General features: G+C 34.3%; 2 protein-coding genes and 1 long non-coding RNA gene across 4 annotated transcripts; 2 read left to right on the forward strand and 1 right to left on the reverse strand.

The window, feature by feature from the left end:
* The first annotated feature begins 851 nt into the window (after positions 1-851).
* Positions 852-2,732, forward strand: LOC122596685. The gene is made up of 3 exons (XR_006323362.1): positions 852-1,065; positions 2,018-2,084; positions 2,487-2,732. It is a non-coding gene; the product is annotated as an uncharacterized LOC122596685 (long non-coding RNA).
* Positions 2,733-7,102: 4,370 nt separating this feature from the next.
* On the forward strand, positions 7,103-20,371 carry LOC122586005 (BTB/POZ domain-containing protein FBL11). Its single transcript, XM_043758120.1, has 18 exons — positions 7,103-7,461; positions 7,680-7,797; positions 8,394-8,533; positions 9,125-9,167; positions 10,077-10,165; positions 10,250-10,340; positions 11,793-11,829; positions 11,945-12,096; positions 13,634-14,165; positions 14,743-15,018; positions 15,611-15,756; positions 15,914-16,249; positions 16,388-16,631; positions 17,821-17,876; positions 18,853-18,933; positions 19,455-19,499; positions 19,580-19,648; positions 20,032-20,371. The coding sequence occupies exons 1-18, from the start codon at positions 7,196-7,198 to the stop codon at positions 20,203-20,205; spliced, it is 2,895 nt and encodes a 964-aa protein (XP_043614055.1). The 5' UTR covers positions 7,103-7,195; the 3' UTR covers positions 20,206-20,371.
* Positions 20,372-21,826: 1,455 nt separating this feature from the next.
* LOC122602619 (serine/threonine-protein kinase D6PKL1-like) lies at positions 21,827-26,279 on the reverse strand. 2 transcript variants are annotated; one of them, XM_043775225.1, is made up of 4 exons: positions 26,135-26,279; positions 23,378-25,225; positions 22,472-22,728; positions 22,051-22,389 (listed from the first exon to the last, which is right to left on the reverse strand). In XM_043775225.1, exons 2-4 carry the CDS (start codon positions 25,039-25,041, stop codon positions 22,142-22,144), a joined length of 2,169 nt encoding a protein of 722 aa, XP_043631160.1. In that variant the 5' UTR covers positions 25,042-25,225; positions 26,135-26,279; the 3' UTR covers positions 22,051-22,141. The 2 variants fall into 2 exon arrangements, with proteins under 2 accessions (XP_043631153.1, XP_043631160.1); XM_043775218.1 differs by having other exon boundaries at positions 21,827-22,728; positions 26,135-26,268.
* Positions 26,280-26,608: the final 329 nt, after the last annotated feature.

A 26,608-nucleotide genomic window follows, 5' to 3' on the forward strand; every position in this document is an offset into this window, starting at 1 on the left:
TGCTAGACAGAGATTATAGGTGATCAACGGTTCATGGGTGGTGCTCAATGGAGCTATGTTGGAAAACAATGTGTATACATTGGATAGAAATGCACTCACGTTTGGTGCATAGGTGATTGAGAAAGAGTTCAAGGTTGGTCATGAGCTAAAGAATGATCAAGATCGTAGGCTTGAAAAAAAGCATCTCAAGGTCATCAAGATCAACTTGCTTTAAACAAACGAGGAAAACAAATGGTGTTATTTACACGGTCCAAGAAGACTAGTATTGATGTAATGGCTTCACTAACGACATAAGTTAACATATGTGATGTAACAATAGTCTAGGAGGCCTAATTTTAAATTATATGAAATTTTATATAAACCCCACGTCCCCACCCCATTTATATTTTAAGCTTTTAGTATACTTCATAAAATATTTTTGGGTTTAGTGCGCGGAATGAAACAAACTATGCCGAAAAAGTTATAGTATGCATTAACTAACATTTTTGTTTATTGTATGCATAAACTTAGTAAAAAAAGTTTAAATCATGCAATGTGTATACGTGGCAGCCCATATGAGCTGCCACGTGTAAAAAACTTTTTTTTGAACAAGCCACGTGTAAGTTTTTGATTGGTCGGTCATAAAAAGTGTAACATCCTAAATTATTAAGCCAATGAAAATTAACCCCTATTATAGTTTTGACATTAAAATAGTTTCCTAGTATTTTATTTTTGAATATGGGATTGTTTTAGTTGGAACTTTAGCGGATAGCGGGTAAAATACCCCCAAAAACTCATTTGGGTCGTGGCACTTAGAAAAGTTGCCAGACACTTCTTTTTTTTGTTGAATCACAATTCCACCACCAACCTTTTTCATTATTCATCTTTTCTTCATTCCATCTTTACCTTAATTCTAATTCTCCAAGTAATTCAAGAAATTCTTCAAAACTTGATTATAATAATAATCTTCCTTCATCTAAGAAATTGAAAAGTGGGGGTTAAGTGTAGTGATGGGGCTGAAATTAGGAAGAAGAAAGAAGAAGACAATTATGATTTCATTCTAAATTCCAATTCCTAATCTTGAAGGTAATGAATTTTCATTTAACCTAATTCTTGATTTCCTTTAGAAAATTAGGGTTCTTGTTATTAATTTGAATTGGAAATTTGGGGGTTTTTCATAAAAATGAGTTAATTTATATAATACAAGTTAGGGTTCTTTAACTTAACCAATTTAGGGGTTTTTAGTTGGGTTGCATGATAGATTTTGTTGAATGTTAGTAAGAACAAAGTTGGACAGATTCTGTCCCTAAGTTTGAAACGAGTTAAACACCTTCATGACAGCATTTTCACTTGTTAAGTCCTAAAAAGAAAATGTAGGTTATTGTGTTAAGTAAATTTTCCCACTGGAATGAGTTAAAAAGACGAAGTAGAACTCTAGATATGAATTTTTGAATCCAGTGGCGCAATGCTGATCTTTCAGCAAAAATGATTCTGATGTCTGTGGTTAAAACGGGTTAAACACATTCTTGCAAGTTAATTCATATCTTGGTCACTGAATATAAAATGTACCTAAATGTGTTAAGAAAAAGTGGCCACTGGAATGAGGTCAATATATGGTGTAGAACTCAAGTTATGGTCATTTGAAGGCAGTAGGGTCAAAGCTGTTTAACAGCAACAGTTTTGATTTTTAAAACGACCAGAAGTCACCTTTGAAGGACAATTCACATATTGGTCACTAAAGGTAAAAGGTAGGTGTATGTGTCATGAAAATTTGGCCACTGGAATCATGTTAAAAGAGTAAGTAGAACTTGAGTTATGCTTGTTTGAAGTCTGCTAGATCAAATATGTTAATGACGATTTTGATACGAAAGTAACTCTTGGCCAATTGAAAGTGATATAAGAGATACATGTTATGTGAACCAACCCAAGATTAATATAAGATTGTAAATGATGGGTTGGGTGTTGAAATGTTAGTGATTATGGCTAGATGGCCTAGTATGTGATTGATGATCCTATATGTGTTGTGATTTGTTGCTAGGTTGAAGCATACATGTTTTGTGTTCATGCGGTCTTCTTGAGTTATGATTTTGGTTGTCGCGAAAGAGGTGAGTACTCTTGCATACCTTTATGTATACGTTGGGTCAATCGACCACATCATGTTGAAGCCTTTTGTCCATGTGTGGTGTTGACCACATCATGTTGAAGTTTATTTATCCATGTGTGGTGATTGATTCGGCGTAGGCCCATATGGGGCATAGTGTTTATGAGGCCTAAGAACCTCCCGGGCCTAAGAATCCCAATAGTTAATCATGTTGATGATTGTTTAGCGTATGTGGATCCATGTATGTTTTGTTAGCGCAAAAGTGAGTATGCAAGTGATGATATGACGGTATCATTGGCTACATGCGATAGTCTTTTGTGTTTTTGCCCTCCTTCGTATGTATATTTGTATGCAAGTTTATTCACTAAGCATTCACTTACTTTTTAGTTGTTTACCATTTTTATAGGTAGTTCCGGAAGAAGGAACTAGTTGTTGATTTAAAGCTTGAAGTATTAGAAGTAAGGATTTTGCAAGACTTGGAGGTATTTAGGTCATTCATGGATGAATGACAATCTTGTGGTTTAGAGGCTTAGTCATCCCTCTCCTTATGGCTCTTGGTACATTTTGTTTAGATGGTCATTCTATTGTCAAACTTCTGTAAATGGTCAAGTGTGATTCCATGAATTTGCAAAACTTGTATTTTGACTTAAAAAGCGTCAAAATGGGTAAGATGACCCATTTACTTGTATAAACTTGGTTTGTATAAATGGATGGTATGGAGACTTTTGGAAATGTTGTGTTAGTTGATTTATGTCAAAACTAAGTTGCTAATCAGTCGTCGGAAGCTCGGTTTTGAGAAAAAAGGGTCGAAAGTTGTTCAAAGTGTCAAAAGTACGAAACCTGAAGAGGACGGCCTTTGTGCAGAGGACGGCTCTTGTGGACGGCCTCTGCAGGACACAAGAGCCGTGCTCCTCTGTAATTTTTTTTACATTTTTTTACCGAGGCTTCGTTTGACCTTTCTGGGACTTGAAACTCATACAATATACTTATATTAACATTCTAAGGAGGTTCAATTTGTCATTTTTCAAATTTAAGAACTTTGATTTTTGGCGAAAATTGGCTTAAATTTTCTAAGTATAAAATTGTCTAGCTTGTTTAACATGAATTTTCAAATGATTGTATGCCTTTCGAGTTAATATGGTTTGGGGCGTTTCAAAAAGTTACATGATATAAACATTTTTACTAACTTTATGCATACAATAAACAAAAACGTTAGTTGATGCACACTATAACTTTTTGGGCATAGTTAGTTACATTCCGTCACACTAAACCCAATATTTTTCTTATTCTTCAAGCTTTATTTGTATTTTTTTCTTCAAACATTATTTCATCTATTATCCTAAACACATATAAGATGCCTAATAACTTAAATTGTAAACTATTTATACTCTTTTGCATTTCCCTCGTTTGGCTGGAGGTTCTTATGTAGACAGTCTTTCTACCTCCGGATATATGCAAGACTATTTACATCCCACCTCCTTCATTCATACCCAACATGCAAGGATTAAGTTTTGTTATTATTATAACAAAAATTGTAATCACGTATATTGCTTTACAACATATGCACCTTCAATATTTCACTTTCTTTAACGTATGGTACTCACTTACTTTATTAATTACTAGCTTTAGTCTCGTGTCGAATACACAAGTTTGTTTACAACATATATATATATATATATATATATATATATATAAATTCAAAAAACCTTAAACATTCAAATGTAAAAATAAAATAAAAAACACACTAGTAAATTCAAATGTAAGTAATTTAATTATCATCAAAGTAAAAAAATAAAAGTAATACTGAAATATTGACGAAAGTGTTTTACATGTTTGAATATTAATGTCTATGTTAAGATTTGATGGTATGCTTAAAATTTTGTTTATTTTTTTAATAGATATTTAGTTTTATGAAAAATATTTATTTATATTTTAAAATATTTAATTATAAATAGTTATCTTATATTTTTTTAATATGCTATTTAGATTAGCCTTGCTGCAAAAATAATATAAAATAAAATAATCATATAAATATTAGTTCGTATTAATTTAAATGTTGTAATGTCTCTAATATTTTGGTATGTTTCGTTATTAGAGACATTATGCAGTAAAGTATTAACTAAATTGACATTGAATTAAAGTGTAAATTGGTGATGGAAAACAAAAAAATATAAATTAATTTAGAAATGTGCTGATTAAATTTGAGGAATTGAGAATTCTGATTGGTCAAAAGCTATAAGATTAATTGTCTTTTTGTATATATTAAGATAAGATTAAGATTAAGATTTCACTTATATTATCATCATCTTAATAGATAGGCTTTTATCGTATGAGTTTTGGACTTTTTAACATCATTCAACTTCCGAATAGCCAAATTTGTCTTCTTTTTCCTCTTTATAGAACCAAGATTAAACTAAAATTTTTGTTGTTTCTCATATAGATATTTTATAATGTTTGATTTAAGTCCTAAGGTTTCTAGTTATAAGAGTAATAAATAACTTGTGTTTTATATGTGTTTACGAACATAAACGATAAAGCAAAAACACAATTTTATATTTGGATTTTTGTTCATAAACTATTTATTAAATAAAAGAACAAAGATGAACAAGAAACCAATCATATTTGTTTGATTCGTTTACTAATATTACATATTCTAATAAGTAGTCTACTATCATTGGACGAAAAGAAAAACGGTGGTAAAATCATCAAGTTAAAGGTAACTTGAAAGGTAAAGCTGGAGGATTATTGACTATTGGATTAAAACCAATGTTCAATATTCGGTTATCATTTTTTATTTTAGAGATCAACTCAACTTGATCTATCAAGTTACCCCTTAAACTATCTTGAGTGAGGCGTGCTTTGACACTTTTTCAGTATAGAACACCCGAAAACGCCAGAATGCCCTCCACACCACCCTTGGGGCATCCTTGAGAGAAAAAAAAATCATGACACGTTCAATTTCAAGAAAAAAAGAAGTTTATGACTGTTTTGGCTCACATTTCTTAAACAAAGTCAAACCTATAACTGATGTGTAATTTCTTATCTTAAATTTACAAACACGAAATACATAGCTACTGTCTACTATACACTTACGGGCAGTGTACCCGATTGTATGCAATATAGTTGACTTGGTAAGTCCGAGGTCAACACAATGACTGGTTTAAACAATTGTTAAAATGAAGTAATTCAGAAGAAAGAGGGGGTTTTGTGACCGAATTGTCACTTTGCAAAAGTTAGAAAATTTGTTAGTCATCTCAAAAGATTATTTGAAAATAATCCGGTATGATCGGGGCAGGGATCGTCCTCAAACGATAGTAAAAACGATTTTAATGACAATAATAATAATAGGGGCACCTACTTAGATCAACTTATATGTCAATCATCGGGTCTAAACATTACTTGCATTGTTGAACGACTTAAAGGAAGATAAAGTCTCGTTATACTTGAAACTTTAATTGCTAGAAATATAGTTATCGCTCCCGTGAATAATTTCTACTCAAAACAATTAAGCATTAAGATCCTAAGTTGATTTTATGATTTAATCTTTAAAAGCTTCCTCTCGCACTGCTTATACTCCTATCAGATCTCTCTATCATAGAAGTTTACACACTGAAAATGAATTTAACTGTTTAAAATCTTTATCGCTAGTTTTTCTGAACTCCAATGACATTAGGTTAATTATAGACTGATTAACTGTTTCATAAACCAATTGACAATGACATAGATTTTTCTCGAACTTCTAATTACAATTATCAATCAATCAATATAAAAGATAGAAACAATATTTAAACTCAAATAAATGGTAAACATAGAAATCTTGTTCAACATTTGCAAGTTACATCAAACAACCTATCACATGTTCACTATCCAAGCGGGTGCTGAGAGATTTAGTCTCGCATAATGAAAAGATAAAAACAAACAATAGTATATGAAAACATATTGTACCGAATGTTGAAATCGTTTCAAGAATAATGACTAAAAATCAAATGCGGAATGATGAAATAAATCCAATTGTGATCTTGATCTTCAAAGATGATTCTCAAAATAAAAAACCCTCCAAAAAGCTCTTGAAAACGGCTCAATAGTAAATGGTAGGTTAAAGGAATGTTTTTGCAAGCTTATATAGTTTCCAAATATTCTGCCCAGATTCGGCCCCCAGTTGCGGCGCAACCAGGTTTGACTGCTGCTGACTATTTGACTTTCGCTGACTTGAGTTGGCTAGGATCTGGATGTGTTGCGGCGCAACTTAACTCCATGTTTTCTGGTTATGGCGCAACTGGTAGTTGCGGCGCAATGCCTCTTTTGCCAGCTTTGACTTTTATTGACCACCTGCAATCTTCATCCAAATGCCTCGGAAATCATCCGTTAGCACTAACAAATACCATAAACGCTCAAGTACGCTCAAGTACCAAGTATTTCTAGAATTACGCTCAAGTACCAAGTATTTTCTGAAACACTAACAAATACCATAAACGCACAAAATGTATATTAAAACGACTTGAAAACCATGCCAAATCAACTAAATTCGATGTGGGAAATGGATATAAAATACGACATATCAATAACATTAAAGAAAAAGAAAAAAGCAGCTTGCTTCCTATTAATGCCTCATACCAATAAATAATAAAAGAAAGTTCATTGCTGACTGAACTGCCATATGGTAAGAGATGATCTTAAGAGACACTTTATATTAAGGTCTCACTCCTCATAGCTAACTCCCTAACTTGAGGCCAGGGTTGTAAAACTCGGCCAACTTGGTCTGGAATTCAGAAGCAGAATCGGAATCGGGTTAAATGGGCCGAGTTGGCCCGAATTGGGTGAAAACTCAGGTCAACGATTTGATCGCGGGTAGAACTCGATCAAACTCGCCTGTACCGGGTCAAAACTCAGGTCAAACTTACGACCTCGATTCGAGTTTCCACGATTTCGATTCCAGTTTTAAAAAACTTAGGACTCCTCCACTCGCTGATCCGAAGAGTTACGATGTCCTCAAGTGACCTCAACGATATTCCTTGAGGGTATCTCTGCTTAAAGAAAAATAGATAAGTTCAGGAACACCCCAGGGTCTGAATTAAAAACTCAAACTCGTGAATAACCTAAAATCGCAAGATAAACATGCCAGCAGGTAGCAGATCCTCCATGGCTGAAGAACAAGAAGAAGTGTTTGTACATCTAAAATGCCCACAACAACAACAACAACAACAACAACAACAAGAAAATGAAAATGATGAAGAGACTCATAATATATCAACAAAAGATGTTAAAAATTGGAACTTTTCATCAATCCTTCAACACCCAATAATTATTATTCATGCTCACAAACACACCCTTGTTCAACATTCAACTTATTTCCATGCTCTCCTTGCTGAACAATACTTCAGGTTTCTTTATTTCATTTTTACTAAAAATTAGGATGCTTTTAATTTTATAGAGGTTATTATTTTTTTTTTTTTTTATAGTTAGATGTTAATTTTATAAATATACTTGCTTTATTATCACTCTAATAAAATGGCACAAAAACATATTTGAATGACTCAATTGGATGTAAATTAGTTGGATATATATATATATTTGATGAATTTGTGTTATTTATGATCAGTGATCCAGACTTTGAAGTGTTAGTTAAGTGGAATCAGACAGCATTTGTAATTCTTGTGGCTTCATTGTTTGGTTATCCGCTCGAGTTTACCTCGGAAAATTTTCTTCCGATTTTCGAGGTATAGATATATGTGATTCATTTTTAGCATGGGTTTAAGTCATAAAATGCAAACCTACCATAGACAGATGCAACCATGTACTTGTTCATTTCGTAATCAAACTTGTTGTTCCGTATCCTCTGCATACCTTTATACCCCGTATTACACAAAAATAAGTGAGGTTAGGCTAACCAGAACGCGAGTCTTTTTGACTCAAATGTTCCTATCGGAATTCAAACCTTAGACCTCTTGTTAAAAAGTCCAGTAAGTTAACGACAAGACCACCTTAGAGGTGAAATGTTGTTTCGATATGGTAGGTGAAAATGATGACCGTATATAAACCCTTTCACCAAAATATGATGACCATATTAGTTATCTTGCGATATGACCCTTGAAAATAAGCTGTCTATAGAATCTCATATATTTACCAATTTTTTTTTATTCGTATTCCAAATTTGCCCAGCTTTGGTTTTTAGTAGTATCAGTGCTGCGTAGTTTTTTTAACAAATAGCTGATGCTCTGCTTGACCCATTGCATTTTCTTGGATTCTCGAAAGATCATGAAATATGTAGTATCAAAGGTTTTATATGATATATGATATAGCTGTTGTTTTTCAGGGTGCACTTTATTTTGGTATGGATATGATTCTCTCAGAATGTAAGACGTGGCTGACTAATGCCATGTTGGTAAATGAAGTTCCTTCGGTACAACTTAAGGATCTTGTCAATATCTGGGAATTTGGGTCTGAAATTGGTGAGTTTACTACTAGAAAGTAGGCTTATTCTATAGCTTTACCAAATCCTGGCATTGATTGCTTTTGGCTGCCTTTTTTTATGGAGCGTGCTTCACCACAAACTTATAGGGATACGAAAATGGCATTATGTAAGTGAAAGTTTTCGACTTCCTTTTTATGAAAGTATGAAACAGAGTTGAATCTGTAAAAGATTTTGTGAACCTAGAACAATGGATAAAATAAATATATATATATATAAAAAAAAAGAAACTGAAGTTTATCTTTTTAAATAGGAAAAACATGATACTTTCCTAGTAGTCTGGAATGGGTAGTGTATGGATTTACTACCCAGTAAGATGAGACATAGGTTTTACCAATCTATTAATTTGATTTTAGACTTCTATATGTAAAAGCACACCCTGTCCTTTAGTTTATAGAATCTCTAGATACCCATATCCATGCATCAGTATTGCTGGAACATTGTTTTCCAGCTTTTGATATCGATGAAAATGATAATTTGCCGTTTGTAAGTGAAAATATATATTCAAAATATTGCTTTACAACATTTTGTTGGTCTTATGCCTGATATGCTAAAATGTTGTGGATTGCAGTGAGCTATATTCCCGAACTATGTACAAGCTATCTTGCTAAAAACTTTGTACGTATATCAGTCACCATATCTACATGTTATTGACACTTTTTGTTGTTAGATGGTAATGGTATTATTTGAGTTTGGTTGATTAGTAATGTTGGTTAACCCACATTGGTTGAGTTAACGAGGAAAACATCCATTTGTTTAAATAAGGGAATTATAAACATGATAATGGGAATTATAATCACTAGCTAGCAGATGCCAATGTTTTTGGACAAGGGATATTTGATTTGATTCTTCATCTTATTTGAAGTTTCTACTGCCTAAGAAAAGAATTTTCCCTTCCCCGCAAACAAGGGATATTTGAATTGATTCGTCTTATTTGAAGTTTTTAGTACCTAAGAAAAGATGCCCACATGGAATGCTCGGGATCTTAATTGTATATATTAATGTATCTGTGATTCTCCTTAGATATGTGGACAGAATATGGCCATGACTAGGAATTATGGTAGTCTCCAGCATTAAAGAAGTCATTTATTTTAAAACCAAAAGCTACTTAAGAAGTGAACAATCATTTCCAGACTTGTGGGATAAGCCACAATTATGTTAAGAAAAACATTTTAGACTTTTAGCTTTGATTTTGAGTCACTTAGCTAAATTTTGATTCTACATGATATTTGTTGTGACATATTGGTCACTCATGCTGAACTACTTTATCATCTATGAAGCACTTGCCAACTTTAAGATTATGGAGTTCTAATAGCTAGGCACCACATCATCATCTCTTCACCACTCAACTTCAATGTGACACATCACCCTCTCTACCCTTCTCCCATCACCGCCTCTGGCGAATTTTACGACCGTTAAAGATCACCGGAAACCATTAATTGAAAATCTGCCTGAAACTATTCCCTGGCGCCCATTGCGCAGCTATCGTCCTAGTATTTCTAAATAAAAGAAGGCTTGTTTGTGCAGATTTGGGCGATGTCCTGTAGTTCTTTTGATGATGTTTCACATGATTTGTTGCGTTCTACTATAAAGCATCCCTATTTAACTGTTGATAGGTTTGTTTTTATTTGCTATAGACTTACTGTTACTTAATGTAAAAGTAAAACAGCACTTATGAATGTTACCAATGATATTTCCAGTGAAAAACAGCTTTGTGATGCGATTCTGGCTTGGATTACTGCCAACAAACAACAGTGTACTGAAGATGTTTGTATCAACCTTCTCAAGCAGGTACACAATGACAGCTTAACATGTATCAGCATGTATTTGATGATAATTTTTTATAATGAGCTATTGATCTATGCTAAATAACATTAATCAAAATATCATCAAAATGTTCAGAAACTTCTAGGATCAATCCTGATATCCTGCCTTTCTTTTCTTTTTTTTTTTTTTGAACAGCAATTTGATATACTGTCTTCTTAAAGTGGTTGTCTTGCATTCTTTCATGTTAATTTCCTTATATTATCTCCGTGTCTACTACAATTCGGTTTCCCACTTAATTATTGGTTTTGTTTGCAATTTAATATTCTGCAAGTTTTATAAGCAAATTCCATGCCACGCTTTCTATCAATTAGTTTTTGCATGCTCACGAAAGTTGCTTGTTCTCTACATCCTAAATTTCTTGTTTACAATGTGAATCTTTCAAAAAATATAAAGTCTTATTAAGTTAAGGTCTCCTTTTACATGGCACATTTTCAAAATCATCTTTCGTTATATGTTCTCTCCAAGAGCAAATATCATGACATGCCATCTTAGTATCTGACTTCCAAATTTGCTGCAATATCCTACTATGGTTCACGTATGTACATGCTATTGTGGTACTTGTGAGTTATGTTAACTGTGACTTGCTAAATGGTGACATATATATATTTATTCTGGTGTGGTATGACACATCAGTAGCCTAAAAGACAATAGATGCCATGTCAGCCATCAACCAGATATAGGTGGGCTTGGCAGATTACATCGCATCATGTCACTCTGATTGTCCTGTTAGAAGCTAACAATGCATGCCACATCACCATTTAACCTCTAGATCATTATTCTGCAGGTCACCTTTCAAATTAAATACCATAATAGCACTTACATTGAAACTTTAGTGACAATAAAGGGAAGTATATAGAGACATATATAGGTGAAGGTTACCCTCTATCTAATTCATGTTCAAGTATAGCATTTTTCTCATTTAAAGAGCAACTATATAACTACTTATATTATGATATATATAGGTGAAGGTTACCCTCTATCTAATTCATGTTTAAGTATAGCATTTTTCTCATTTAAAGAGCAACTATTTAACTACTTATATTATCTTAAGGTTATTGTGTGCTTAGTGGAAGAAAACATAGTTATGAGTCTTATACGCAAAGCCCGTAGTGTTGAACTAAAGAGGGTGAAGTGGCTACTATTCCCCGCATGGCAAAGTCATTTTACAACTATGCATACTATTTAACGTGATACATTGCATGAACTTTTTGCATATCTTATTGATCGGTGATTTTGTATATGTTGGCTATTTGAACATAATGGACGGTCCTAGAGTTATAAAGTGACAGAAGTATATGAAATGTTTACTTCGATTGGTGACATAATCCATGACACTGGGTTATATGTATGTTTGCGTATATGATTATTTTATAATGTATATATTTCCTGATGCATCCACCATTCGTGTGCTTACAGATCCGTATCAGTCTTCTGCCACTGTGGTATGCTGCTGGTATGTTCGAAAATTCCATGTTTGCTTACATATAATCTTTTTGGCAAACACTATACAGGCCCAGTGACTGATAGATCTCTCTGTAAGATTGATTGAACATTTATATGTGTTGTAGGAAAATACAACCATCCCTCCTTATCCATTTGTTTCACTGAAAGCTCCCGTGGAGCCGTTAGCCTTCTGAAACAACCTTTAGGTCGTTGTATGGATGCACTTGGAGATGTTGACTTGCTAATTTTTAGAATTCGTTTGTCGGAGTTCACTCAGGTGTGTATGCAACATCCCCCTTCTGAATAAATTTTAACTCTGCTTTATGCGTTAAGGTATCTTTGTGCACTACTTTTTCCCCACTCTTTTGATAAACAATAGCAACCACTGCTTAAAAAGAAACTCATCCCCAGTCCTCATGAAGCTGATAGTCACTCATTGTATTGGTTACCCTTTAAGGTAGAAATGGTCTAAAACTAAAGGTCTACTGTAAGAACAGATTATATCTAGTGCAACCTCAATGATGTATATTGGATGCTTAGGTATTGTAAATTTGCTCCACTTTTACAAAGCGGGGTTGTATATGTGTTCATATGGCAAGAGAATGCAGATGTTCCGACTAACTTGTTCGTTAGTTCAGTTCCATATAGCATCCTATGATCTCTGATAGGAAATTTCTAAGATATTTTTCGTACTCATGGGCACAACATAACTTTCAATAATTTCTGCTTCATTAAATGCAAGAAAAGGGGCCATTATCTTTTTATGGCCTACTTTGTTATAGCCTACATTGTGTTTTATTTGTTCTCTCATGATGATTGGTGTCGTTATTTTTGCTTCTTATAAGTAAAGAGATGTTTTGTAGTAAGCAGTGGAAACAATAAGAACAAATTGTTTATTGGTTGGAAGGACCTGAAAAATGTATATATATATATATATAAGTAAAACACTAACTCCCAGTGCCGTTTTCCACGGGTTTTGGGTCCCAATACCACGACGGTTTATGGGGAAGGTTAAGATGTAAACAGCCTTACCCCTACCTAAGGCAGAGAGGCTGCTTCCTAGTTCCATATAAGATAGAAAAGGACCTCCGGCCTTGCAAGGCATGAGGATAGAACCCTTGACCTTTGTCTCCAGAGGCAAGGGTGTTAACCAATTGATTTAACCTTGCTGGTTTTGCATATATATATATATATATATAAACACCCTTAACAGTTAGAAATTTGTGAATGCCATAGAAAAACCTCCGGAAAATATACCATTCTTCAAGGATGTGCAAGACACAGAAAAGAAAAATGTGAACATTCACCACCAACCTGACGATCTTGAAAATGAGGAAAATAAAATAAGTTAAAAGCTAGTTACACTTTTTTGTTAAGCTGATACTAAAAGGGTGTCTCTGTTATTCCGCTTTGAAGATTGGATTGCTATTTATGTCAAATATATAACACCGAAACTTCTTAACCTCTATTTGACTTAAATTGATATGTAATCTTTAATCTCATTTTATACTTCATTTCCTTATGTTCTCATCATGATATAATTAGAGTATAATCTTATATGCAATAAAACATGTAAGTTTTAATAATGTCTCATATTGAGATCTATAGCAACCACTAAACCTAGCATCAAAGCCGCCAGAATTCCTTAATGTAAAAAATAAGAAAAATATCGAGTTACACATTCTGTTCTCTTGTAACAACACTCCCTCTCCAGAAAAGGGATTAGATGTGACTTTGTTGGAATCATTGATGGCTGTCGACGATTTTTGCATGTTCACATGGTCATCTAATATAGATGTTTGTGATTGCTGTAGCGAGTGGATCTCTCAGGTTGTCCACAGATAAAACTAGGGATTCTTCTCTTGTCCATAATTCCATATTCCATTAGCTTTGAACCCATGTGGAAACAAAGAGTTGAACAGCTTTATATGAATCATGGACGTCTCAGTGGGAATGCTTTTAGTAATTCATACGAGATTTTCCCAAAATTGACCTTTGAAGCAGTGCGTGAGATTGATATCTCCAATTGTCCCATGCTACATCTTGAGATTGCCATTGAGTGCTTCAGCAAGTCATTTCCTTCCTTGAAAATGTTGAAAGCAGTCAATCATTTGGACTTCAGGACGGCAAAATTAATGCTGCTGATGAAGAGATGTCCGTTACTTTGTGATATTGACTTAAGTGTCGATGTCCCTCCAACAATCCCAACAAAAGTCTCAGTTTTATCCTCATTTGGGTCTTTTGACTATGCTGGTCCATCTTTGCATGTTCCCTGGCCTTATATGTCCAGACCATCACCATCCAGTATTACAAAGCTCACAATCGAGGGACGAAATGATTTTAATGGTATAACCCTTTCTATATCTTAACTTAAAAATGTCATAGTCAGTAGCCAGGGTGTGGGATATTCTCATTTAGAACAAATTAAGAAGGGAACCTTATGCAGAGTGGCCTGCTATTTACGGTATGCTAAGTTGAACACTATAAAGAACTTTTGGAGATCATTGGAGTGCTCATGCATCTCTGTTACATAGGTATGTGAGAGATGACAACATGGGCGGGTTGGGTAACGAGTCACTTTTAATATGGGTGAAAACACCTTTGTAAAATAATAATCTAAATCTTTGAACAAATGATTACAAGATTGTGGGTACACACACAGTAATTTTCAACTTGTTAGACCCATTGGTCCTTTTGACATGTTCTTGCTACAATTGTGTATCTGACCCATTTGAGATTAAAAATAACTCAAATAGACCCGTTCATAACTTACTGGACCCAAGTTCCATCTCTATTATTTTTCTTCCAATGTCTATCCATTTCTGGCTCTCTGCTATAGGGAACTTAACACACGTTTTGTATTTGGTTTTGATTTTGATCCTTTGGCCGATGTGCTTACTTGTCATCTTTACTCTTGCGACAGATTTTGATCTACGGAGCATATCTGATATCTGTGTTTCCTTAACTTACCTAAACCTTAAAGGCTGTACCTCAGTGAGTGATGCTGGCATATCTTCTCTTATATCCAAATGTTTGAAGTTAAACTCCATTGTGGCATGTGATACGTTTTTTGGAGAACAATCAGTTCTGGCTCTATGCTTTTCAAATACTTGTTCTGATCATGTCACAACAGAACATACTGGAAAGAACATTCCCTGGGGTTCCAATCTTAAATTGCTATGTATGGGTGGCTGCAAAGGTGCACTAGCTATTCCTTGTGTCATTTTAGACTTGTTCGTTTGAATTTGTTATTAATATTGATCTATATAGGCATGTATATCTTGGCTGCCACCTATTGACCTGTTAGGCATGTATTGAAAAGGCTCTTTTTCTCTCTGTAAAGGAAACGTTAAATAGGAAATTATCAACTTCTTATATCGTTAAAATTTTCTCTTTTTCTCTCTGTAAAGGAAACATTAAGTAGGAAATTATCAACTTCTTATATCGTTAAATTTTCTGGAGTAGTGTGGAAAGGTGAACCTGGGATACATGACTAGATTGTTGATTTCTGTGTTTTTTCCTCTCAAGATCCTTCTTACTTGTGTTTTTCATCTTCTCTCTCTTCTTTGTATGTGAGTATGTCTGTGATATATATTTATATACATTACATACATACATAGTCACATGCATATATACATATGGCTACATACATACATACATACATACACACACAACAATATGCTGATATGTTTATGTGTGTATCTATGCATAGGTTTTTCCTTTGTTTTATATATGTTTACACCATTTTTACTTCTCGGGTTCGTACAAAATTGATCCTTCTGTCTGAGCAGGGGTCACCATGGCTACTTTTTCCAAGCTTATGTCTCAAGCATACATGCTAAAGCACCTGTCTTTGAGAGAAACTCAAGTGGTTGATGGTGGCCTTTTAAGTTTTTGTGGGTCTTTATTGGAGGTGCTTGATGTTTCCAATAGCAAGGTATGTATACATTCTTATGGGAAAATGCATTCTTCAACTTAGCAGAGTTATTTTGTGGATGTTAATCTTTTCTTTATAAAATTCGTTGTTTAAATCTAAGTTCTCATTCTTTAGTGAAGTCCTAAACACCAAGACATAACTCACTTGCAAAATTCAGGTTTCTGTTGCTGCTCTAGCTCATGTCATTAGCAGAAATCCTGGTTTGAAATGTCTAAATGTAAGAGGATGTTGCAATTTGCTTCAGGAAGATTGTAAACCCGATGGAGACGAAATTTCTAGCAGTGTCATTTACATGGAGCTTGGGAAGTCTTGCAAATTAGATGAATTTAGTGTTGGATGGGGATTTTCATATTTGTCCCTCGAGACTTTGAAGCCTGCCATTTCATTGCTTAAGACAATAGAAGTGGGCTTAGGTGGATCATTAGGTCAGGACGGGCTGAAATGGCTACCTGTAATTTGTCCTTTACTGGAATCGGTAGTCCTGTATTATCAGGTATGCAACTTGAGGTATGGTGTGAATGTGTACATATTTGTGTGATTTTCTTCATTTTTTTGCTGAGATTTCTCTCTTTTTCTCTGCGTATCTGTGTCTAAATAAAAATTAGCATCATTATCTTTCTGAATATTGCAGGTGATCTCTGATGATCTCATAGTAAATATGATGGAATCTCTAAGAAACCTCAAATCTTTTTCGCTGTGCCATTGTCTTGGTGAGACATCTTTCCTGAGTTTTAAAGTCAGTATGCCAAACTTGAAAAATTTGAGACTTGAAAGGGTAGCATCACGGATGAACAATGCTGATTTGATTAGCCTAACTCAAAATTGTGCAAACTTGACTGCACTGTCACTGGTGGGATGCAGACTTCTGAATTCAGGTTTGTATTCATCATCTGCTTATCTATACTACCTATATAAACAAACTACCCCTCCCCCATTTAACTCTCTACCTTTGAATTACCTAATATACCCTCTACATTTAAACTACCTCCACACACCTTATCCCTGAAATTCCGAAATTAGCCTTAATAAAAAAACCCACAATTACCTAAAACCCCTATTGTTATAAAATCTCCATTAACTCTAAAGTTATTATTGCTACGGATAAGAAAAAATATCTTAATTGTCATAAATGAATGTTTAAACAATAATTGCCTTTTTATAACTCACGAAATTACGAACCAATTATGTCCTTTGTATAAATTTTAATCTTTGACTATTTATTTTTTTTAATTGCCTTGGTCTCCTCCCCTACAATTGTCAGTGGTTATTTTTCATGGTTAGTGTTTGCACTTCATTATTTTTTGCACCTAATACGTGACTTATTTTTAGAATGATATATATGGTTAGATCATGTATTGACGCATCTCATGAAAGTAAACTGAACGCTATAAACCATTATGGTGTCTAAATCGTTATAGACCGTCGCCGCTGCAACAGCGCGGGCACCACTCTAGTGTGATTACAAGCATATTTACGTGCCTACGTACCATAAATAGGAAATTGTTTAGGAGGTGATTGTAATACGTGTTTATTGATATGCCTTTTAGTGGATGAGTGGATGAAGGTATCATATGTTGGACCAATCCTCAAGATTAAATGAGTAATCTAAACTTGTAGAGTAATCAAGATTTGGTTGAGATATAAGGCTCAAGTTTATATCTGTGAACTTCTACCATAAGTCCATAACAAAACTTAAATTGTAAATACATAATGTTCATAAATTTCTTTGGATTATACATACACAAGCATATTACCAATTTTTATTTTAAGCTTACTCTCAATTTTTAATGTGACAGATGTAGCTTAGTAAAGCTAGGGCTAAGTACCCCATATATGGGAACATGGAATACCCGCACTCTTTTACATGCATGGTTAGGGTCTTGAATTGGATCATTAAGTGCAATAATCGTTGTTTTTGTTTCAAGCAAACTATATTCAATGGGTTAATCTTTGTTTATATGTTTTGTTTCATGTCTGATGTCCATTCTCCGTTTAAAACTAGTTACGAGTTATATTACAATAACATCTTTAATCTTTGCCATACTTTGGTTTTTGTGTATGTAGAATCACAAAAGATCATATCAAGTGGTTGGCCAGCCTTGATCTCTATCCATCTAGAGGTTTGCACCTTGATTTGTCTCTGTTTTTTCACCTGAAAATACGCTGATGAAATCTATTGCTTTGATGTATACGTGTTTAATGTGACAGATGGAGCCATGCTTTATTGCTTTCTATGTCTTTTGCTGACTATGTTTTCGTCCATATATTTCATGTGATGAAATTTCAATCGAGCGCAACTGGGTTTATTTTTTTTTTCCCTAGCCACATCTACTAATGTGTAAATTTAAAAATGAACGCTTCTCTATTGCCTAAAGCTTTAAATACTCCATACAAAGATCATGTAATTATTAGTGATGAGTTCATAAAATTTTTAATGGATTTTCCTGCAAGGTAGGAGTAAGATATCTTGCTACAAGGGAGAAGTCTCGATATATCTATTAGTTCATCATCTGTAGAATTTCTTGACCTTTTCCATTGTGATATTATCCTTCTACCAGAGTACAATACAATACAAAAAAAAAAAAAAAAGTCTCTCGATCACAAGATAACTGTCCACAAAATAAAATCGAACAATTTGGAAAAATCTAGTTATTAATGTTTCCTTCTTACTTAAATGACTGTCTTACCATTTACCTTCAATATTTCTCTATTTTTTATGATCCGGTAATATGAGAAAGAGAATCGATTATAAACAGCATGGACAATTATTTTGTGACGGATGGAGTATCATTTTTTTTTGTTCATCATTTTATTTTATTTTATTTACTTGGTTCATTTAAGTTCTCATACATATAGTACTGACAAAGCATATTTGCAATAGCCCAAGACTCAACTGCGAGATACATACCTGTAATCTTTTATTGATTTTCCTTTTTTTCCCTAACCTCTATTGCTTTAATCTTGTCAATGTATGTGTGAGTTTAGTACTCATCAACATCATTATTTATTATCTCATCTTTCTGGATGTTTTTTGCTCATGGAAAACCAGATACAGTATTATTTACTCGTCATTTATTCTTCTCAATACGTTTCCAGGAATGTGGAGAAGTGACCAGCAACGGTGTTGTTTCTTTCTTCGAGTGCCATGCCCTTGAAGACGTCTTGTTGCGCCACAACGTGAGCATCCTTCAACCATTCTCCTCTTCCCCCCTCTCCTCTTCTAAAAGAAAATAATTGTATACGGGAAAATGATGCTACTTCAACATGTAGGTTATATGTGGACCACACACATGTTGATGTGTACATATATAGATACCGATACATACATACATACACATATATGCATTTATATGTATTAATAACAGTAATAGTGTCTATTTCTTGTAACTAATAAAGAAACCATTAAGAGAGAAACAAAAAGGTGTTTTAATTATATCTACCCTTTCCATTAGGTATTTTGTATTGTTTTGTGACTTTGCTAAGCTGGTTCTCCTATTTTATGTAAAGTTTGGTACAGTGTTGCTAAGAATGCAATGATGGCTTGTGATATATAGATTTTACATATTGTATGTATAATGACTCTGGAGTCATGTATGTTCTTATTACAACACCACAATTCTAAATGTTAACATGAAAATGTCACTCAACTACACGCTTTACTTCTTGAATCTTCTGTTAAGTTTAACCTTTACTTGCAGGGTTCTGGGATTCAGAAAAGTTTTGTTACTGATGCTGTAATGAAGGTAATTTCTGGCGCCTAATATCACCATCTTTTTCTGTATCATAGTATGGACTTTTTACTTGTAATTTATGATTAAAGCAGTTGCCAATGCTACGAAAAATATCTCTTGATATATGTGATGCAAAGGATAGAGACTTTGACATTCCTGAGGTGAGTTATAGTACATTCTTTGTTCCTATTCCAAAACCTGTTGTTCATATACTAAATAATATGCATTTGTAGGTTACGTGATTAAAATCAAAATGAAGTTTTATGTAACGTGATGGAACACATAGTTACTTAGATGTACGCTTGTAGCGTAATATTGATCTCAAAGTTTACCTCTTTCAACCATGTTTCTCGTTTTCAAACAATAAATTCATGCAACATCCCCAAATACTTTTTTTTTTAACAAATAATGAGGAATAATTATCTCTAATGTCAGAAGTTTAATGGTAGAAGCTAGATAGTACATTTCAACATTAGGAAGTGTCGAATATAACATATTTGAATATTTAATTTAATGAATTGTTGGTTTCATGAATATGTCACAGTTTGCTGAAAGGCATTTCTTAAGCCATGTGAAAATAGCAAGATGTAAATCTCAGAGATGCTCTTTCAACCCGGACCATGTCATGGCACCCAGGCCGTCAATACACAGAGAAACATTGGTTCTAGTGTGGGATAGCAAACAGTTGACCAAAACCGTAGTCAAAGAAAGATTGTAGCATTCTAGAGAAAAAAAAAGTGATGTGCGGTTGTTATCAACTTAATGAGCTGACTTCTTACGCAAAGTTTCCCAATTCTTCACTATTGAAAATCTATTGGTGTATGTATAATTTGTAAATCCAACTTTATTCACAAAATACATACTTCGTAAATGTTTGGAAATCAGTCAATCTAGTGGATGTTAATGCAATATGGTCTGGGTATGTTTGGCACCTACAAGTTTTAAAGGAAGATTGGTACTGTCGAACCAATTCTTTTTGTCCAATTTTGTTTTTGCTAAATTTCTGGCTCTGTTCAACAATTGGGTGCAAGTGTGACCTGTACATGGATATTCCCCGGCTAAAGAGTAAAGTAACCCTCAATTGCGTTTTCCACCAATTTTGGGTCTCAATACCGTCTTAGACAGTCTTACCCTACCAAAGGTAGAGAGGTTGCTTAATTTAGGCTCTACTAAAGGTAGAGAGGGACTACCAGCCTAGTATGAGGATCAAACTCTTGACCTTTGTCTCTAGACAAGGGCTCCAATCATTTGATCCAACTTAACTGGTTACGGATATTGCCGGGCTGTTCTTTAATAAAGATAGATCCCCGTGTTATTGTAAATTCATACCAAAATTGAATACATTAGTACAACTACGGATGTATGTAAACTATGTAAGTTGAACTCTTTACGGCCCAAAATGTTTTGGTCTTGTTTACACCTTGTTTATGTGATTTCGCATAGGTTTATGAACCTGCGTTGATTTTGTATGCTCCCGCAACATTTTTGTGTATAAAAGTGTACTAATTTTGTTTTCCTTGAAAATATCTCATTACATCTTTTCAGAAGTTCATATAACAACAATGCATCTTATTTTGTATATTTCAATCGCTTGACTGCTGGTAAGATCCAACAATTTCTCGATATCGTAAAATTGAGGGGGTGTTTTTCGATCCACCAGTTTTCTAAATTCATAACAATATGACAGCTCTATATATTTATACTGCAAATAATTTATGTTTCTTAAGACTAGTTAACTATTGTGTTATGTTTAAATCGGGTTGGTTTTTTTTATGGGATTGGTTTTGGTTTTTGTTCTGTTGGCTTACAATTGAAACTTTTGACTTCAATTAAGTAAGCTTCGTTTTCTACAAAAACTAGACCATAACAACCAATTTTCGAAATGAAGAAGAAAACCTTGTAGCAACCTTCATCGATAAATTATGAACCTTGTAGTTTTTGATGCTCTAAATAGATTATGAAAAACTAATTTTTGGTGTTAAATTACCATGAGTATAATGTGAAGTGTCAAAATCCAACCGACTAACAAAACACATAGTTAGCTTCACCGATATCGTGCCCCGTGCCCCTCACCTCAACGATAGTCTAGTCGTGATCATCATGCCAATTCTATGCAAACACTAGTAAAAGGTGCAACTACATTAAGCTTGTTTCAACTACTTTTAAAAGCAGAAAGGGCTCTATACAAATAATAGATGCAAAATTTACATGCCCATAGAAAACATTTGTGGTGACAGCTAAATGAGAATGCATTTATTCCACCCATGTATATTGATGTTTTGGGAAGCATTTCATTACTACTCTAGTTGAATCGAAACCATCGTTCGTCCTCGACCACAAATATGAAGACAAGTGAACTCATAGTATACCTACAAATATGATTCCCTTGTGCTAGAATAGCTCAAATTCCAAGTTCCCTCCTGCAGACCCGTTGTAGTCCAGGTACCTCTTTGCTTTCTCCATTGACATGGATTTATCCAAACCAATATCATAATTCTCAGGCACCTCTGGTGGAATTGCACATCGTATCAGAGCCCAATTTAGATCGTCGAAGAAAGGGTGTTGTTTAATCTCAGCAGCCCCTCTTTGTGAGCCTAATCGGTTTTCAGGCTCCTTTACTAATAACCCTTTGATAAGATCTCGTGCTTGGAAACTTACAAGTGGGGTGTCAGGAAACATAAGGTTCTGTAGAACCACATTGGCCAACGTCTCATCATTTCCTGAACCTTTAAAGGGTGTTTTCCCATACAAAAGCTCGTAAAGGAAGATGCCAAATGTCCACCAATCAACAGCACTTCCATGGCCATCTCCTTTGATGATTTCAGGAGCAAGATACTCATGGGTCCCCACGAATGAGTTAGAACGGGCTTCTGTCGGCTCAGCCACAAGCTGTGGTAACGATCTGTGAAGTGATACAGGGTTGGGTTTAGTTTTTCTTGTTCTGTGTGGATGTAAAATTCTAGGGCTGAAACACGAGACTTTACATGAGGGATCAATGCAGAACGGGTCTATGCAGTTGGAACCAGCACACGGGCCTGACATCCTTGGAGGCTCCATTGCAGCTGATGAAGGCGATTGCAGGAGAGTGGGGTTTACAGTACAACGAAGAGATAGATCAAAGTCTGTGAGCATTATGTGACCATCTTGCCGTACTAGAATGTTTTCTGGCTTCAAGTCTCGGTATATAATTCCAAGCATATGCAAGTATTCCAAGGCAAGAAGAACTTCAGCAACATAGAATCTGTGAATGCATCGAGTCCAAGTTAGTACAGAAGCAGCATAACTCTTAAAAATGTACAAAATTAGTCTTTTTACGCAACTGGATTCTAAATGCAGATTCTGATCAAGTTACTTTAAAAATTCCAAAATCTCGGTTTGCCGTTAAGCTTGATGATAAAATATGAGTCTGGTTCCTATTCTTAATCAATATGCATTGACAAATGAGTGCTTCGTATATATTCATAGTGAAACTATCAACATTTAAACTACAAAATCCATTAGACAATGGTCAGGATAAGTATGGGATGCAACAGGTAGTTGCAACGAGTTGAGGGAAGTTAAGTAGGCCCAAATATCTTTTGTCCAAAACATATAGATTTAATATAAAGAAATAAGCCTGTCAAAAATGATTACAACAAAGTATAGTATTACAACAAGGCAGTAATCCTTTCCAGAAAGATATGAAACTTAGGGAGACTATTTTGATAAAGTTCGGTTCACCTTCCAACTGTTCAACCAACCATTTTCTTCAGCTAATACTTTTTTTTATATTACCCGTTAAAAATGAGACATAAGTTTTATGCTAACGGTGTAGATATTTGAGTATAATGAAAACTTAATATGAATAGAGAAATGAAAACACAGCTAATGAATGCATGATTATGCCTTACCTTGCTGCTTGTTCATGATAAAATCTGCCAGGTTGCTTCTGTCTAAGAACATGCAAATCACCACCCGGGCAATACTCCATAACTAGACATGATAGGCTCTCAGATACAAAATGAGCATAAAGAGTTGGTAGAAAAGGATGATCCAACATTCTCAAAATTTCTCTTTCGGTATGTGCTCTAGGCATCTTTTTCCTTCTCTCCAAGAACTCATTGTCCATCACTTTTATGGCAAACAGACAGTTTGTACCCACTAATTCAGCTAGATACACTGTACCGATGTCACCACAACCCAACTTCTTCAAGAGATTAAAATGTCTCAGTCCCATAAACCCGTTCTGTTTCATCATATCTTGAATTGCCTGCCATCTCATGTCCATTGACATATGAGGCCTATTCCCAATGCTACACCTGCTCATATTGCTATCTTCACTAATACTCGTGCTACTACTATATTCACCAATACTGCTGTTTGAACTTTGCGTGAACTCCGATTTATCTCCACTTTTTGATATCGTGTTACTGTATACAATAGACGCATTTGTACCACAGCTTGTAAGGGTAGAGTCATGTTTTACCACACCATTATTCCTCTTGAGATAATGAACCTCGCTCCTGGTACTTGTACAGGGAGGTGAACTCGGTTCCTTTTGTTCATCCTTTAAAGCACAATGACATCTTTGACATACTGGCTGACTTGTGTTTGTAACTGACGTAATATTTTCCATACTAGTTGAAGGTGACTCCTGCTTAGACTTCTTTTTCACGATGTTTTTGTTCCTGATTACCGTCTTGACTCGTGTTGACTTAACTAACTTACTATTGCTGGTAGAAGTACATGATGGGACATTTTGCAGCTTCCCTTTTCGCCTCAACTTCATGGTTGCTTTATTCACCGACTTAATTGGCATATCTTCGGAACAATTTGTAACTGAATTTGAAGACTCAGCAGCAGCAATATTACTAGATCTAGAACTAGAAGAAACAACCTTTTTCTCTTGTACAGGCTCAATCGTTGATAGATCATCCCCGGTTTCTGGTTCTTGTAAAATCTGATTCAGCCGAACTGCAATTCCCACTTTCTTCGTTGACATTGGACTACTGTTATATGACTTCAGCTTGGGCTCTTGCGGGTACTGAGGTGTCTTTCTTGAAGACATCGATGTGCTTTCTTCAGAACCAACTTTAAGCTCTTTAACTTCAGGTACAGAAGTACTACATTCACTTGCTTTAATAGGTTTGTACACATTTGGTAGCCTCCCAGAGTCGGAGAGAGCAGGAGAACCGGGAACCTTTGATAACCTTTTCATGGCAGCCATTTCTGATGCTTGAGAAATGCAAAGTCCCCGTAAAGCCTGCTTCAGAGATACAGGCTCAGGGTATCCAATCCCAGAGGTAGATGACGTACTCATCCTCATTGGTTTCTTTGATGGATTTCTTCTTGGCGTAACACCACCCATTTCATCAGGGTGAGTGAAACCATGGAACGAAGTTCTTACATTTATTCCCTCAAACAGCTTATTGATATCATCTTCTATAGTTTTACCCCCTTGAGGTTTTTTGCCTTTATCATTCACCTTTGCTTGGTGAATTTTCTTAAAACTATCACTTAACTTAGGCTCGTCGTCCAATTCGACGATCTCACAAGTGCCATGATGTGAACCCATCTAACAACTTGGGATCGATTACCAGTCCTTTCCTATGGCCAGAACTTACATATAAATAGATTAACTTAAACACTTACAAAATGCTTAAAAACCCTTCAGCCTTCTATCATGAGTTACAAATAAGAACCCCGATTCAATCATATCGTCCAAAATTCTTTAAGTCAAATGATACATGCACCAAATCCTGCAATACGACCAATTTAGAAAATAAGTTAGCCCCATCAATGCAACTTCCTTAAAGATCCTTACCTCATTATGTTCATACTATTAATAAAACTAATACAGCTCACAAACAATAAATCATTCAATATATCGAAAAAAGCTTTTCCCTTTAACATACTCATTTGATCAATATACCATCAGCAACAAAGATATCATCATAAAGGTACATAATATATTTTTTGAACGACAAAATCTACTCGGCTACTCCGAAACTACCCCAAATAATCCTAATTCACTTACGCCCGGGATTAAATCCTGGACTTGCGACATGAGCCTCTACCAAGTGAGCTAACTCCGCATTGGCAGAATACATATTAAAATTACTAAAAATAACAATATTGCATTTAGCATATAACAATTATATAAACTATATGCAGTAACATGGTTTTCTCAATCTAAACATATAACAAAATAATTCACACTTATGAGGCAATAATAATAAAACCATATATGTTGTCAACTACTACATAAATATTTATTATACTATAATAATTAATATAATATCTAAATATATATATATATATATATATTTCGATATTATAATTACTATATGTAGTAAGAAATATTATTGGCATCTTTTTTCCTAAAAGATTATAATGGTAAGCACAAACAGATCTACTAATTTTAGAAATTACAATTTCTCATTTCTATCCATCCATTAATAATAACTATATTATTATTACATATCAAAAAATCAAAAAAATATATAAAAACATACAACACCTACATAGCAATAACACTAATAATTCAATATAAATAACAAACGCGGTTTTAGACAAATAAAAAAAATAAACAAAAAGCATATAAAATAGTACTATGTTGAGTTGAAGTTGATGAATAAATTTAAAATCTTGAAAAAAGTGGATCTTACATGAAATAATAATTGAATGCTGATCTGCTAGGGAAGATAAAAAAAAATAATACAGTATAAAAAGTTAAAAGATTTTGAAATGGAGAAAATGGGAGTTAGGGAAAGAAGCCCTAGGGAAATGTGTGTGTGTGTGTGTGTGTGTTTTTGAGATTTTGAGAAGGGAGACAAGAGCAGAGAATCTGAGAGATAGAGAGAGATAAAGAGAAAAAAAGATATGTGAAAATGTGAAATATTTTATTGTAAGGTGTAAAAAAAGGAGATATGTTTTGTTGAGTGTGATGTAAGTTGAAGATATATGTATAGACTTTACATTCTATGTTGTCTTTAACAATCCAACATTACACCATACCAAATCAATATAGAAATGTTTTAATGTTATTAATTTTATGTTAAGTAAATAAGGTGATAAAATAATGGTAATTGAATGCGTGTTTATGGATTTATGTTTGTTTGGTTGCTCTCGTGACTAAATTC

Source organism: Erigeron canadensis, chromosome 1 (assembly GCF_010389155.1).
Source record: "Erigeron canadensis isolate Cc75 chromosome 1, C_canadensis_v1, whole genome shotgun sequence".
NCBI classification, from domain to species: Eukaryota; Viridiplantae; Streptophyta; class Magnoliopsida; order Asterales; family Asteraceae; genus Erigeron; species Erigeron canadensis.

Coding starts and splice junctions, on each gene's coding strand:
- LOC122586005 (XM_043758120.1), top strand. CDS start 7,196: ATGCCAGCAGGTAGCAGATCCTCCATGGCTGAAGAACAAGAAGAAGTG. Junction 10,166..10,249: donor CCCTATTTAACTGTTGATAG/GTTTGTTTTTAT, acceptor TGATATTTCCAG/TGAAAAACAGCTTTGTGATG. Junction 10,341..11,792: donor GTATCAACCTTCTCAAGCAG/GTACACAATGAC, acceptor GTGTGCTTACAG/ATCCGTATCAGTCTTCTGCC.
- LOC122602619 (XM_043775218.1), bottom strand. CDS start 25,041: ATGGGTTCACATCATGGCACTTGTGAGATCGTCGAATTGGACGACGAG. Junction 22,729..23,377: donor TATCATGAACAAGCAGCAAG/GTAAGGCATAAT, acceptor ATGCATTCACAG/ATTCTATGTTGCTGAAGTTC.